Source organism: Phalaenopsis equestris, unplaced genomic scaffold (assembly GCF_001263595.1).
Source record: "Phalaenopsis equestris unplaced genomic scaffold, ASM126359v1 Scaffold000002, whole genome shotgun sequence".
In the NCBI taxonomy this organism is placed as follows: domain Eukaryota; kingdom Viridiplantae; phylum Streptophyta; class Magnoliopsida; order Asparagales; family Orchidaceae; genus Phalaenopsis; species Phalaenopsis equestris.
In genome coordinates, this window is record NW_018164444.1 from 78702127 (window position 1) to 78715488 (window position 13362).

The window sequence follows — 13362 nt, forward strand, 5'->3', positions numbered from 1 at the left end:
TCCACGAAACATCACCTGTTAATACTAACCCAGTTCTCCTTCTTCAATCATGTCAAGGAATACAATTGGGGATGTCTCTGAATCGTGATGCTCAACTTGTCCACAATTAATGTTGATGCAATATTCTTGCTACTACCTCCATCGATGATGACGCTGCATACCTTGTCCTTCATAGTACATTGGCTTTAAAAAAGATTATGAAGAAGCCACTACTCTCTCGTGGTATCAATCTAAGGACCCGTCAAACCACGAGTATCTTGCCCTCATTTGGTTAAAGATGATACTCCTTACTCTGTTCTTCAGCTACCTCTTCGTCACTAACTTCCTCTACTGCCTCTTGCTCGGTGAAATCACAACTCGGCTCATCAGGCACTTGGAAGTGATGTTTCTAAAACAATGACATTAGAAGCACTTCCTAGTGGGGGTTGTGTGGGTGTGTTACTCTTCTTAGACCTCTTCTCACTCATAGTGGATATGTCCTGCTTTTGACTAGAATTTCCCACTCCTAGAGGCGTACTTCTCATGAGCTCTCCAATTGTGGGTGATTGTCTGACTGATGGCAGTTAGTAGCTTTGATTATATTGTCTCTCCACTTTCAGAGCTAAGGTCTGCACATCTCTCGGTGCCTAATAAAGTTGTAGTTGGACCACATTACTGATGGAGGGCTTCAGGCCTCCCAAACACCTTGCTATGGTGTGCTCCTCTTGCTCCTTCATCTCGTACTTCAATTTAAGCTGCATAAAGTCTGTTGTGTACTCCTCCATTGATAGCTCTTTTTGTACTAGGTAGTGTAACTCCAAGAAAATATCCCAACGGTAGTGTCGAAGGTAGGTATTATCGATGCATCTCCTGTTTCATCTCCCAAGAAATGATTTTATCTCGTCCTTCTTTGTCTCTCCCTCTTCAAATTCTCCCACCACAGAGAGACGTTCTTCTTAAGCTTGATGGCAGCGAGCTTCACTTCTGTCATCGAGCACCTCCTTATATTCAAAGATCCGCTCAATAGTTTGCATCCACTCGAGAAAATCATCTGGATCCATTCTCAGCTCAAATTCAGGTAGATCCACCTTAATTCAAAGATTTTTGTATCCTCTTATAGGCACGTCATTTTTGTATCTTCCATTAGGCATCTCATCTATATATCTTCCAACAAGCACTTTAGCTTTTGCATATTCCAACAAGCATTGCATTTCTGTGTCTTCCAATAGGCACCTCATCTTGATATCGTCCCACAAGCACCTCATATATCAACCTCCTCTGATATTGTATCCCGAAGCGTCCTGATCGATCTTCCTCTCCATTGAAACCATCCCCTATGAAAGACATTCAAATGTTCTTTTTATTCTCCTTCACGACTTTCACTATTACGCACGACCGTGATCCCGCCCTAGGTTCTTTCCTCAATAGCATTGCGCCAATGTAGCACTTGGAGTAGTCATTGTATGCATCCATAGTAGATTCCTACATTTGTCTCTTTGAGGGCGTGATTAGGATTTCAAGTGTAGGTAGGTAGGTGTGTAGGGTGATGTAGGATGGAAAAGAAAAAAAATTTGGGTGGAGATTTGGATGCTAAAAACCCTAGGATAAGACTAGGGTTAGGCTAGTTTCGATATCAAATGATATTGAAGTAACCCAAATACAATATGGAAAATAAATATTATTACTCAAAGCAAATAGGGTTACATGTAAAGACAATTGGAACTAAAAATAACAAAGACACGACATGACTCAACTAGGGCTTAGGTCAAGGGAGTAAGTGCTGCAGTTTAGGGGAGAAAAGCTAGAATGAAAGTGGGGAAGTGGTCGGAAGCTAGTAAGGGGCGCTGCAGTTGGTTGTTGAATGGCAAGAAGGTGGGTGGCCGCAGGATATGGTGAGGTGGCTGCAACAGAGAAGTGGTGGTAGAGCGTTGAAAGGGTCGGGTAGGCTCCCGACAGCAAGGATGGGAGTTACGGGGTTGAAGAACCGTCGTCGGATGCTGGACAAAGATAGGAGAGCAAGGGAAGGGTTTACGAGCTGCAGGGGTGATGTCGGATGTCGAGACAGAGGTAGAACAGCAAAAGAAAGGAGTGGCGGGCTGTGGCAACAAAGGTGGATGTATAGAACAGTGAAAGTAGAGAAACAAATGGCTGGGGCAGTGAGGGGCAGCGAAGGGAAAGGGCGGTGGACTACAGGACTACAAAGGGGAGGCTCCAGGGACTACAGCAGCAAGGGAGATGGTTGGAAAGGATGCAAAGGAGTTGGGCAAGGATAAATATCCCTACAGGATCAAGCTACAGTCGGAGCACCAATCAAACCCTTGGAAACGATCACCACCTCGGACGAGTTACAACCAGAACACTTTCTTGTCTTCAGATACAGCCCTAGAAGGAGAACACCAACAGCCAACGAATGCCCTGAACAGAAACATATGTCAAAACAGACTTCCAAATCCTAATACAACACATATATAGAAAAGGACCACAAAGGAATGAAATATAATGGGAAAGAAAGCTCAAGAAATGAAAACAAGGCTGTTTTCGTGGCCCATCTCCCGTCTCCCATCTCCCGCGAGTTTGAATCCCGCGGTACCATCTACCTAGAAAACAGTGTGGGAAAGCTCCCGTATCATTAGAGACATTAATTGTTTTATACTCTTCCGAGTGTTGTATCATTTTCTTTTGCAAGTGATGAGTTTGTATCTTTCTTAGGAACAGATTATCGATCATCCTCAACCTACGTACCTCGTTGTTTTGGAGCCTTCCTAATTTGTTATTTTCAGCGGGACAGCGTCCAAATGGCGCTTATCCTTGCCCAAACGCCGTCGAACTCGTCTATTATCTTCCCCTTACTATTCCACAACCACCTCTTTGCAAACTTTGTTTCCCAAATACATTCTAGGAGCCCTAGAACGATATCAATAGGGTTCCAAGACCACAGTAAGTGGCAATGCTCAAAACTAACAGATGACAAAAATGATTATGATGATGCTCCTGGTATGTTTGGAAGGTAAGACTATTATCCAAAACTGCTCTTACTAACAATTCAATGAAATGCGTGTTTGTATGAATAATCACGTCCTAATATGTCAAGGCTATCACGATATAGTGAGTAATTTAGTAATAGTAGGCCACGTTTGACACATTTTGGAATGAAGCTAATAATAAAATAGGTCCGGTGATACTGGGAATTTGGAATAAAATTACCATGCTGAACACATAATTTCCAATAACGAGCAAGCCAACACCGCTTAAGAACCAACTCCTCCTGTCAAAAGCATCAATGACATCAAGGATATTGAAGATGGAATTACAAAAAGATACAAAAGAAATATTCTGTGCACAATAAATAGATACCATCTCTTCTTGATTTAGAATCATTTTCTGTGTCGCTGTTCGTAGGGATTTAATTTCAGATTCTGCATCCAGAAGATGTTCAACTACAGCTATCACTTTTTCCTTTGCACTCTGTTATGAGAAATAGTGTAGTTAATATCGAAGGAGTGATAAAGTATAAAAGCAATAGCAGCCAATTTAAGTAACATTGTAAGATTAGCATTTTCAATGGAAAATTACAAACTTCTGCTTCAATTTGAAGAGCTGCAATCTCTTCATCCCTTGAAACACTTCTTTGAATAGCAGCAGCTTTCAAAGCAGCCTGCAACAAGTTACGTATCAGTATCCTGGGCAGCTTATAAAATTATTTTAACAAAAGATGAGTAATATCTACAGAATAATAAAACCTCCTTAAGAATTTGGTCCGCAAGAAAGGCATGGAAATCAATTTACAATTTAGTCGATGAAAAGAAAGTTAAAAATATAAACATCAATTGAGAAAATGGTCCCAAGATTCTTTGTGGGAAGGCTATTTTAGTCCCAGGCTATTTAAAGCATTCAATTTAGTTTCTTAACTCTCAAATATGATCCAAAATGAACCCACGATTAAAATCATTGTTTATTTTGATGGAAGTTTCAAATCATGGTTTAATTACAAATGAGGCGGGGAATAAAGGTACATTTTTGGAAATTAAGTTTCTCTAACATCATAATTTAAGTGAAATATACTCATCCCCGATCACATGTGTACCTTTCATGTGAAATTTCATCTAATTAACCAATAAATCTATTTTGGATCATATATAAGAAGTCAAGGGAGTTAATAACAGACATCAAGTAATGTAGACTTAAAATGAACCCTCGTAAATAATTTAGCTCCCATTTTGAAAATTTACTCTATAGCAATCACAAACAGGAATACTATAGAAAAGCATGCATGACTTAAAAACAACAAAAGCATAAATTCTGCTAGTAACAAGATAACAAAGATTATAAAAGGGAACTTGCCCTACAAAGGAAAAATTTCCTTACAAATTTAAATGTTTAAAACTGATATAAATTATTCCAAATTCTTAAAAAACTAATGTTTGTAACAAGAAATGCTAAGGTTAATGCCAATAAAATAATAGCATACTAGTATCCACTTTTAACAATAACATCTGATCATTAAAGTAAAAATTAGTTTTCAACAATGGTGGACTAAAGGTCCCCTAGATTAAGAAAAAAAAATACGAAAAATACAATGTATTTGAGCATAAGATGAAACATTTTAATAGTGCAAACAAGTTATGAGTTTCATAAAAATGACATCCATTGAAGTGAGGAATATTTTATACATCCACTGATGTGAGGAATATTTTATAGGTGGATGAAAGAACTTGTATCAATTTTGTGTAATAAAATATCTGATGAATATGCACTTGAGAGCTCTTGCATTAAATTTTTATCCACAATGTTTATGAATATGAACATAAGCAATACATCCAAAAATTTTAAGAGAAATCTTCAAGAAGTTGTTTGTAAAAAAGAGTTTTACCAAATAATTAATTACTTTGGAGGGTGTTCTGTTAAATAAATAGATAGTTGTTAGAACAACTTCTCTTCAATAATCTTTTAATATTTGATTATAGAGAAGAAGTGTCCTAGTCACCTCCAAAGTCAGACAATTTTTCTGTTACTCCATTTTGTTGAGGAGTATTAAGGCCGGAAGATTGATAGATAATATATTCTTTTTTAAACAATGACGCTATTGTGTGATTAAAATAATCATAAGCATAATTAGTCAGAAAACCTTTAATATTTGAGAAATTGATTCTTTATCATGGAAGTAAATATATGGAGTATATGCTAACATTAATTTTTTATTTAACTAAATATGTTTGTCATTCGAGTACGGTCATAAAAAAATTTGAAAACTAGTGGCTCCACAAATATTGAAGATTTTTTAGGGTACCCAAATATCACAGTGAATCAATACAAAAAAATTAGACAATCTAAAGTTACTTTCAAAAACGAAAGTATAATGATATTTAGCAATTTTACAAGTTTTATAATGAAAGAATTTAATATTTGTATTTATGAAAAGAGAACGAAACACACATTAAAAATTATCAAAAAATGAATGTTCTAATCAATAATGTTGTGTCTAAATGGTGTTGGTATAAAGAAATCTAATAATTGATCTTATTTCTCAAGAAAATATATCATCATTTTCTCGTGTTTGCCCAACTGTCTTCCATAATGAGATCCTGAAAAACATAATAATTAGTAAAAATATGACTTTGCAGGTTTGGTCCTTAATAAATTTGTGGATAAATAAAAGATTAATTGCAATGTGTGAAGCATGTAATATGTTATTGACTGTTAAATTGGGAGAAACTAAGACGTAGCCTTATCCCACAACATTTGTTAAAGATTCATCTAAAATTTTTATTTTACTAATGTTGGGATAGGGTTACTAGGAAATATATTTGCAAAAAGTGTCGTGTGATTAGTTAAAGGGGTGTGCATTTTTTTGTTCAAAACCCAGAAACCTAATCGAACAACTTTGGCTGACTCGGTTCGGTCAAAAATATATTTTAATTCTTTTATTTTTAAAACCTCACTATTCAATTTTCGGTTATTGGTTTGAATTTAATTTTCATTTAATCAAATTAATCAAAAAATTGAAAAAATTAAAGTATAAATGGAGGATTCATGAGATTAAATCGATATTATATTATTGATCTTTCATAACTAACCTCAATCTAACTTCTAAATTTTGGTTTGTTCATAATATAGCCCTTTATACCAAATTAAATTTCGAGTCCGTATATTCGATTTTATCAAATATATGATTGCTTCGGATTTTCGAAATTCGGATTTTGGTGCAACCAGTTTGATGAATTTGAAAGCCGAACCATCCAAACCAACCAAATGCTCACCACTAGTCAGTGATTCCTAAATCTTGGATCCAAAAAGGGAAAGAAACATTAGAACTTTGAACACAAGAATTAGAAATCATTTCACTATGAACAAAAGAGAAAGATCCTATTGATTTTTCTAAGGAGTGGAGAAATTCTTTTAATTTGTGATTTTTTTCTGAATCGAGTCCTAGCTCCACTAGACAAGTCTGTCATTTCTATTTTTGCTTTTACTTCATAGCCTTGAGGTTTTCCAAGAAATTTCTAACATTTATCTTTGATGTACCCTTTCTTTTTATAGTAATTGCACCAAATTACTTTAGAAAGAAGATTTTTATCCTTTTTTTCCCTTGCCTTGAGATTAAAAAATTATCATGATAGATATCTCAAGCACCAAATCACTAATCACAACCATCATTCTTTCTTTAGTCCGTACAGGAGAAAATACTTCATTCAGAAAAGATAAACTTTCAGCTTAAGATTTGGATTCAGATTTGGTCAAATTCATTGATGATTTCTACCAGAAACATAAAGATTCTCTCTTGCTCCACAATTTTTTTAAGGAAAACCGCACCATCACAGAACCAGTTCAACTCTAACATAAAAACTTTCATGACGTTGAAATATTCAAAGACCAAAAGATTACCTTGTTTGATATTGATGAGTTTTGCCTTGATTTCATAGATAAGTGCATCATCATTCACCTTTGAGTAAGTTATTTAATTGCATACTAAATCTCTTTTGCGGCGGAGAGGAACATAAAAGGCCCACTGATCTCCTACAGCATGTTATTCCACAACCATATCATGATCATGGAATCATTTTCTTCCCAAAGTAAAAAATTTGGACCTTTGGGCTCCAAAGATAGATCAACAAGATATTGGATATTTTCCTTTCCATTTAGAATGATCATCACGATTTGGAATCATTTAAGATAATTTTTTACATTTCAAGTGATAAGATGCTTAAAATGTTTGGAGCTCACCTTTGTTTTAATTTTCACTATTAATCATAGTCGAGTCTTTTGAAGGAAAGTCAAAGAACCCAAACATAGTGGATAAAGGAGAATTCAGCAAGAGGGAATGTTGAAAGTGAAAACCCTAAACTTAGAGAATAAGAAAAAAAGATTAAAATGAACACCCTAACCTTGCTCGGATATCATGTAAAAAAACGATGACAAAAACTCTTCAGAATCTTATTACTTTCTTTATACAAAAGGGGAGCTATGTATACATGCCCAAAATGCATTATAAAATAGAAACAAATCAAATGAGGGAAAAATATTTGGGTTCGGCGATTCTATAAGAAAATATAAAATGTAAACTGAGAGCCATGATCTATAAGTCTTAAGTTATTTCCTATGAATGGAGTAGCACACGAATTGCAATTCAAGGGTCATACATAAATAGATCCAATAGCATAAAGCCTTGACTTGTGTCTTAAGTTTTATATTATGATTGGAGTAACAAAATTTTAACAAATACTGAGGGCAAAACAAATAGACTCAAATAATTTTGAGCTTAACCAAATCAAATTTGAATGAGATTCTCTCTACAAACCATTTTGTTCAAACTATATTCGAACTTTGTTAAAAACTTACTCTAATTATGCTTTTATCATGTTTGAACCACACTCAAACTTGATTGAACATGCATATTGCTCAAACCTTATGCAAAACTTGCTCTAGCCATACTTTATTCTTATTCAAAACAAACCTGATTTAAGTAAGCTTCAAACATGTTTGAATATAATTTGAATATCGTCCAAACATGTTTGTGCCGCTTAATATGATGTCTACTAATGTTTAAGGTTTATGATTCAAAGTGTGAACAATGTTTTAGCAAAATTTGAAACCTTTATTTTAAGTCTCTATCCCCATTATAACTATAACAATCAGCAATGAATGTACTTATACTTCAATAACAAAAAGAATATCATCACAAGCCTCAAATAGATTACTAAATAAATAATAGTTACAAAGTCGAGTATCGTTACTAAGCTTTAGTGTAGATCATTCACATGAGCTCTAAAATCAAAAAAGACAAAGAATATACTGGGAAGAAAGGCATTCAAGCAACTCCCTGTTTGAAAGTTCACATAAGTTTTTTGTAGAAGGCTATGACTCAATTTAATATCATAGAGGTATTTTAACCAAAATAAATTTTCAAACATATTTTTCCAGATAATGAAACAATATTTGGCTAATTAAGATTATTATGAGTCATCTAAAGTCAAATTTCTCAAAAAAAAAAAAAACATCAATCAAAACAAAAGCTGCAAATAAAAAATCTCAAAAGATGTCATGATTCTGTCTACGAGCTTAGAACTACCAAGGCAAGAACTGTCGGACAGATAAAAGAAACTATCTCAGAGTTTCATTTCATAATTAAAATGAAATCCAAAACACTTAAGAGTCATTCTAATGGTAAAAATTTAATTTCTAACAATTCTTAAGGATTTAAATTTTACAACTGACATAAAATAAACATTGAAATAAAGTATTAATCAATAATTGCTCCTCGGTGTTGGTAGACGTACTTTCGAGGATTCATTTATTCTACATATTTTTCTGAAAGATATTAGCAGCTAAAAGTTTGAGTTAAACTATTTAATGGACAAGTATTTTTTAATTACAATAACTCTCATTGTAAAAAATTTTTTGCAAAAATGTTGTAAGTAGTAAAAAAAACTTAGCATTAAAAAGGTCCTCTAAAGAAAAAAATTTTTTAATTACTTTCATTTAGTTGAGTTATATTATATATATATATATATATATATATTATGAAAAACCCGAGGGTTGATTTTATTGAAATAGAAAAGGATACATAAATGTTGTATGATAAGAGCCCAAAAAAGACACCCTACCATACGATACAAGTACAGTAATACCCCAATAAGAGATACAAATAGACTCAATAAAATGTAAAACAAATTAAAAACATGCAGAAAACAAGTAGCTAGGGACAAGCCAGTTTAGTCCTGCCTCTTCCTCTAATATAAGGAGCGGAACAAAATAACAAACTTTGAAGAGTCGTGTTATTGCCAAGAGTCACCAAAGCATCATCCATTAAGTTTCCAAGTAGGAGTGAGCCCTCAGCCTTCTTCTTCCGCCGAGAAGTGTAAACCTGTCATTCTTCATCTGAAGACTGACTCATGTGATCCTCGATCTGATTTGATGTTAGCACCGCAGTAGAAGGAAAGGCAGTCGTTGCCACCGCGATAGGTTCTAGTGTATGTGAAGTGTGAATTGTTACCTCTGCACCTAATGCTTCCTAAATAGGAGCTGCGGGATTATCCTGATTTTCAGTTCAAACATTATCCGTTGTAGTATAGTTAGAAGAAGGGATCTCAGGGCAGACACCACCTCCTGTCTTGTGGTGATTCCCTCCTCAGGTTGGTTGTCATCAGAGTTGTTGGGAGAGCGTTCAGGCACATGGGGTGCATTAATAGGGTGTTCGTGCTTTTGACTATTGGTTCTCAACTGTGGGTGCAATCTAAAACATTTCTCTTGTAGGTGTCCAAACATCTTGCAGAGCTTGTAGTAGTATGGTTTTTGTTTCATCATGATTTTTTGCCAATAACCATTGTGAGCAGATCCAAGTCAGACTTCTTCTACATCTGGTAGTGTAATATCTCGTTCAATCAAAATCCTTGCAATAAAGGGCCTTGAGAAATGAACTATAGGTAAGTATGTTGCGTCTGGATCTATTAGAACTTGAGGAGAACTAACTATCACAAAAATTCTTGGCTAAAAATTTTCTACTCTCGAAAACTGCTAAGTTTATAAATAATATTACATTTTTTTGTCAGTTTGAAGAAGAATCGATATATGAAGCCTGGGAAAAATTTAAGGATCTTCTTAGAAAATGTTGACACCATATTTTGCCAGATTGGTTAATAATTTAAACCTTTTACAATAGATTAGTAGGATCATTAAGATCTATTATAGATGTTGTTGCGGGCAGACATTAATGTCAAAAAACCTTTTAATGAAGCATACCCTTTAATATAAGAAATAACTACTAACAATTTTCAATGGCCCTCTGAACGAGTAAATCCTAAGAGAGTAGCCAGTACTCATGAATCTAATGTAATGTCTATTTTAGCATCTGAAATTGCTGCTATATTAAAAAAGATTGATCAAATTGGAGTGAACTATTCTCAAATACCACCAATATTAGAGGAAAATTCACTAGTGCATATAATTGATATTTAATCATCTTATGAAATTTTGAATGCTATAAATAATTAAAATAATAATCCCTATTCTAATTAGTATAACTCTGGATGGAAAAATCACCCTAATTTTAGTTGAAATAATTATAACAATTCGGTGAACCCCTCAGGAAATTTAAAAAACCAAGGAAATCCTAATTATTGACCTTATTATCCTCCCGGATTTAACTCTAACCCTAACCCACAAGTTAAGGAAAAGAAGTTCACGATGGAAGAAGTAATGTTAAAAATGGGAATTCAAATACAAATTCAAGGGGCTACTATTATAAATATTAAAAATCAATTAGAACATATTGCTACTGTACTTAACAACAAACCTTCAGGACATCTTTCGAGTACTGTGGAAGTTAATTCTAAAGATCAAAATAAAGAGAAAATTAAAGTTATTCAATTACGAAGTGGAAAAGAGATTGAAACAAGAATCCAAAGAAAAATTGAAGTTGATGAAGAGAAGAAAGAACATGATCAACAAGAAAATGAAAAAACACAGGTTCCTTTAGAAAAATCATTACCTCTGTTTCCTCAAATACTGAAGCAGAAGAATAAAAATAAACAATTTACAAAATCTTTGAAAATCTTTAAGAAGTTAACAATAAACATTCCTTTTATTGAGGCACTGGAACAAATGCCAAGTTATGTGAAATTTATTAAAGATATACTAAACAATAAAAGGAAGTTTATAGATCATGAGACCGTTGAACTTAGTGAAGAGTGTAGCACTATTATTCAGAAAAAGCTTCCTGAAAAGTTAAAAGATCCTGGTAGTTTTACTGTACCTTGTACTATTGGTGATAAGTTTTTTTGAAAGGTCTTATGTGATTTAGGAGCAAGTATCAATCTTATGCCTCTATCAATTTTTAAACATTTAGATTTAGGAGAGACTTCCCCTACTGCTATAACTCTTCAGTTAGTTGATCAATCAATAACTTATCCTAAAGGAGTTACAGAAGATGTATTAGTAAAAGCGAATAAATTTATTTTTCCTGTAAACTTTATAGTATTAGATATGGAGGAAGATAGAGAGATTCTTATTATTTTGGGGAGCATTTCTTGCAACAGGAAGAACTGTAATAGATGTACAAAAAGAAGATTAATGATCAAGAAGTGAAATTTAATATAACAAAAGCTATGAAATATCCTACAATAGAAAAAGATAATGAATGTTTCAGGATGGAAGTAGTTGATTATCTAAACAATGAACAATTTAAGAAAGAATTCGAAGATAAATTTAAGCAAGGATAATTTTTTTAGAATGAAGATGAAATTAAAGAAGAAGATTTGGATTATATTCAGGGCAAATTTGAAAAGTTAGACTTGTTGGAAAACGATGGTAAAAAATTTATTCCTTCAAGTATTAAATCACTTGAACTTGAATTAAAGATATTACCTTCCCATTTAAAATATGTATTTTTAGGAAAGTCATCTACATTGTCAGTTATTATATCTTCCGAGTTAACTGAAATTCAAGAACAAAAGTTAATACAAATGTTGAAAAAGTATAAAAAGGCTTTTGGATTGACTTTAGCAGATATTAAAGGAATTAATCTTTCAATTTGTATGCACATAATTTTATTAGATGAACAATATAAACCTAAAGCTGATCTTTAGAGAAGAATAAACCCAATAATGAAAGAAGTTGTTAAAAAAGAGATTTTAAAATGGTTAGATGTTGGAATTATATATCATATTTCAGATAATGTTTGGGTAAGCCCAATTCACTCTGTCCCGAAGAAAGGAGAAGTGACTATTGAAGAAAATTAGAAAAATGAAATAATACCAATAAGACAAGTAACTGATTGGCGAATTTGTATTGACTATAGAAAATTAAATATGACCACCAGAAAAGATCACTTTCATTTACCCTTTCTAGACCAGATGTTGGATAGATTAGCAGAGAATAAATATTATTGCTTTTTAGATGGATATACTAGTTATCAACAAATTTCAATTGCTTCAAAAGATCAAGAGAAAACAACGTTTACAAACCCATATGGAACATTTATTTTTCGTAGAATGTCTTTTGGACTATGCAATGCACCTGCAACATTTCAAAGATGTATGATATCAATTTTAAGTAATTTTATAGAACATGGAATGGAAATATTTATGGACGATTTTTCTGTATTTCGAACTTCGTTTGAATTATGCCTTAATAATTTAGAAAAAGTTCTTTAGAAAAAGTTCTCAGAAAAAGTTCTCGAAGTATGTGAAAAAGTCAATTTAGTATTAAATTGGGAAAAATGTCAATTTATGGTTGTAGGAGGTATCGTACTCGGTCATAAAATTTCTGAAAGAGATATGGAGGTAGATCCTGCAAAAATCTAAGTTATAGAAAAATTAAGATCGCCTACTAGTGTTAAAGAGATGAGAAGTTTTCTAGGACATACTGATTTTTACAGGCGTTATATAAAAAATTTTTCAAAAATAACTAAGCCTCTGTGCCAACTTTTAAAAAAAGATACAAAATTTGATTTTAATGAAGAATGCACCAAAGCATTTGAATTATTAAAGAAAAATTTAATCACTGCACCTATAATAGTACCACCTGACTGGGAGAAACCATTTGAAATAATGTGTGATGCTAGTGATTATGTTATTGGGGTTGTATTAAGACAAAGACACGACAAAGTTTTTAAAGTTACATATTATGCTGTAAGAATCTAAATAAAGCTCAAATTAATTATACTGCTACTGAAATAGAGTTATTAGCTATTGTTTATGTCTTCGATAAATTTAGAAATTATTTAATTGAAACTAAATGTATAGTGCATACAGATCATTCTGCTATTGGAACCAAACCAAGATTAATTAGATGGATACTTTTATTGTAAGAATTTGATTTTACCGTGATTCATAGAAAGGGAAATGATAATCAAATAGCTGATCATTTAAATAGCTGATCATTTGTCTA

The 13362-nt window shown here is 33.1% G+C and overlaps 1 protein-coding gene across 4 annotated transcripts in view; it reads right to left on the reverse strand.

Annotated features, from left to right (window-relative positions):
• LOC110025090 (coiled-coil domain-containing protein SCD2-like) overlaps positions 1-13362 on the reverse strand; it is a 151831-nt gene that overhangs the window by 82965 nt on the left and 55504 nt on the right. For all 4 annotated transcript variants that reach the window (XM_020725371.1, XM_020725364.1, XM_020725381.1 and 1 more), the window contains exons 8-10: positions 3557-3634; positions 3334-3444; positions 3184-3244 (exon numbers count right to left, since the gene is read on the reverse strand). In XM_020725371.1, the coding sequence (XP_020581030.1) occupies positions 3184-3244; positions 3334-3444; positions 3557-3634 (250 nt within the window). The remainder of the gene's footprint in view (positions 1-3183; positions 3245-3333; positions 3445-3556; positions 3635-13362) is intronic.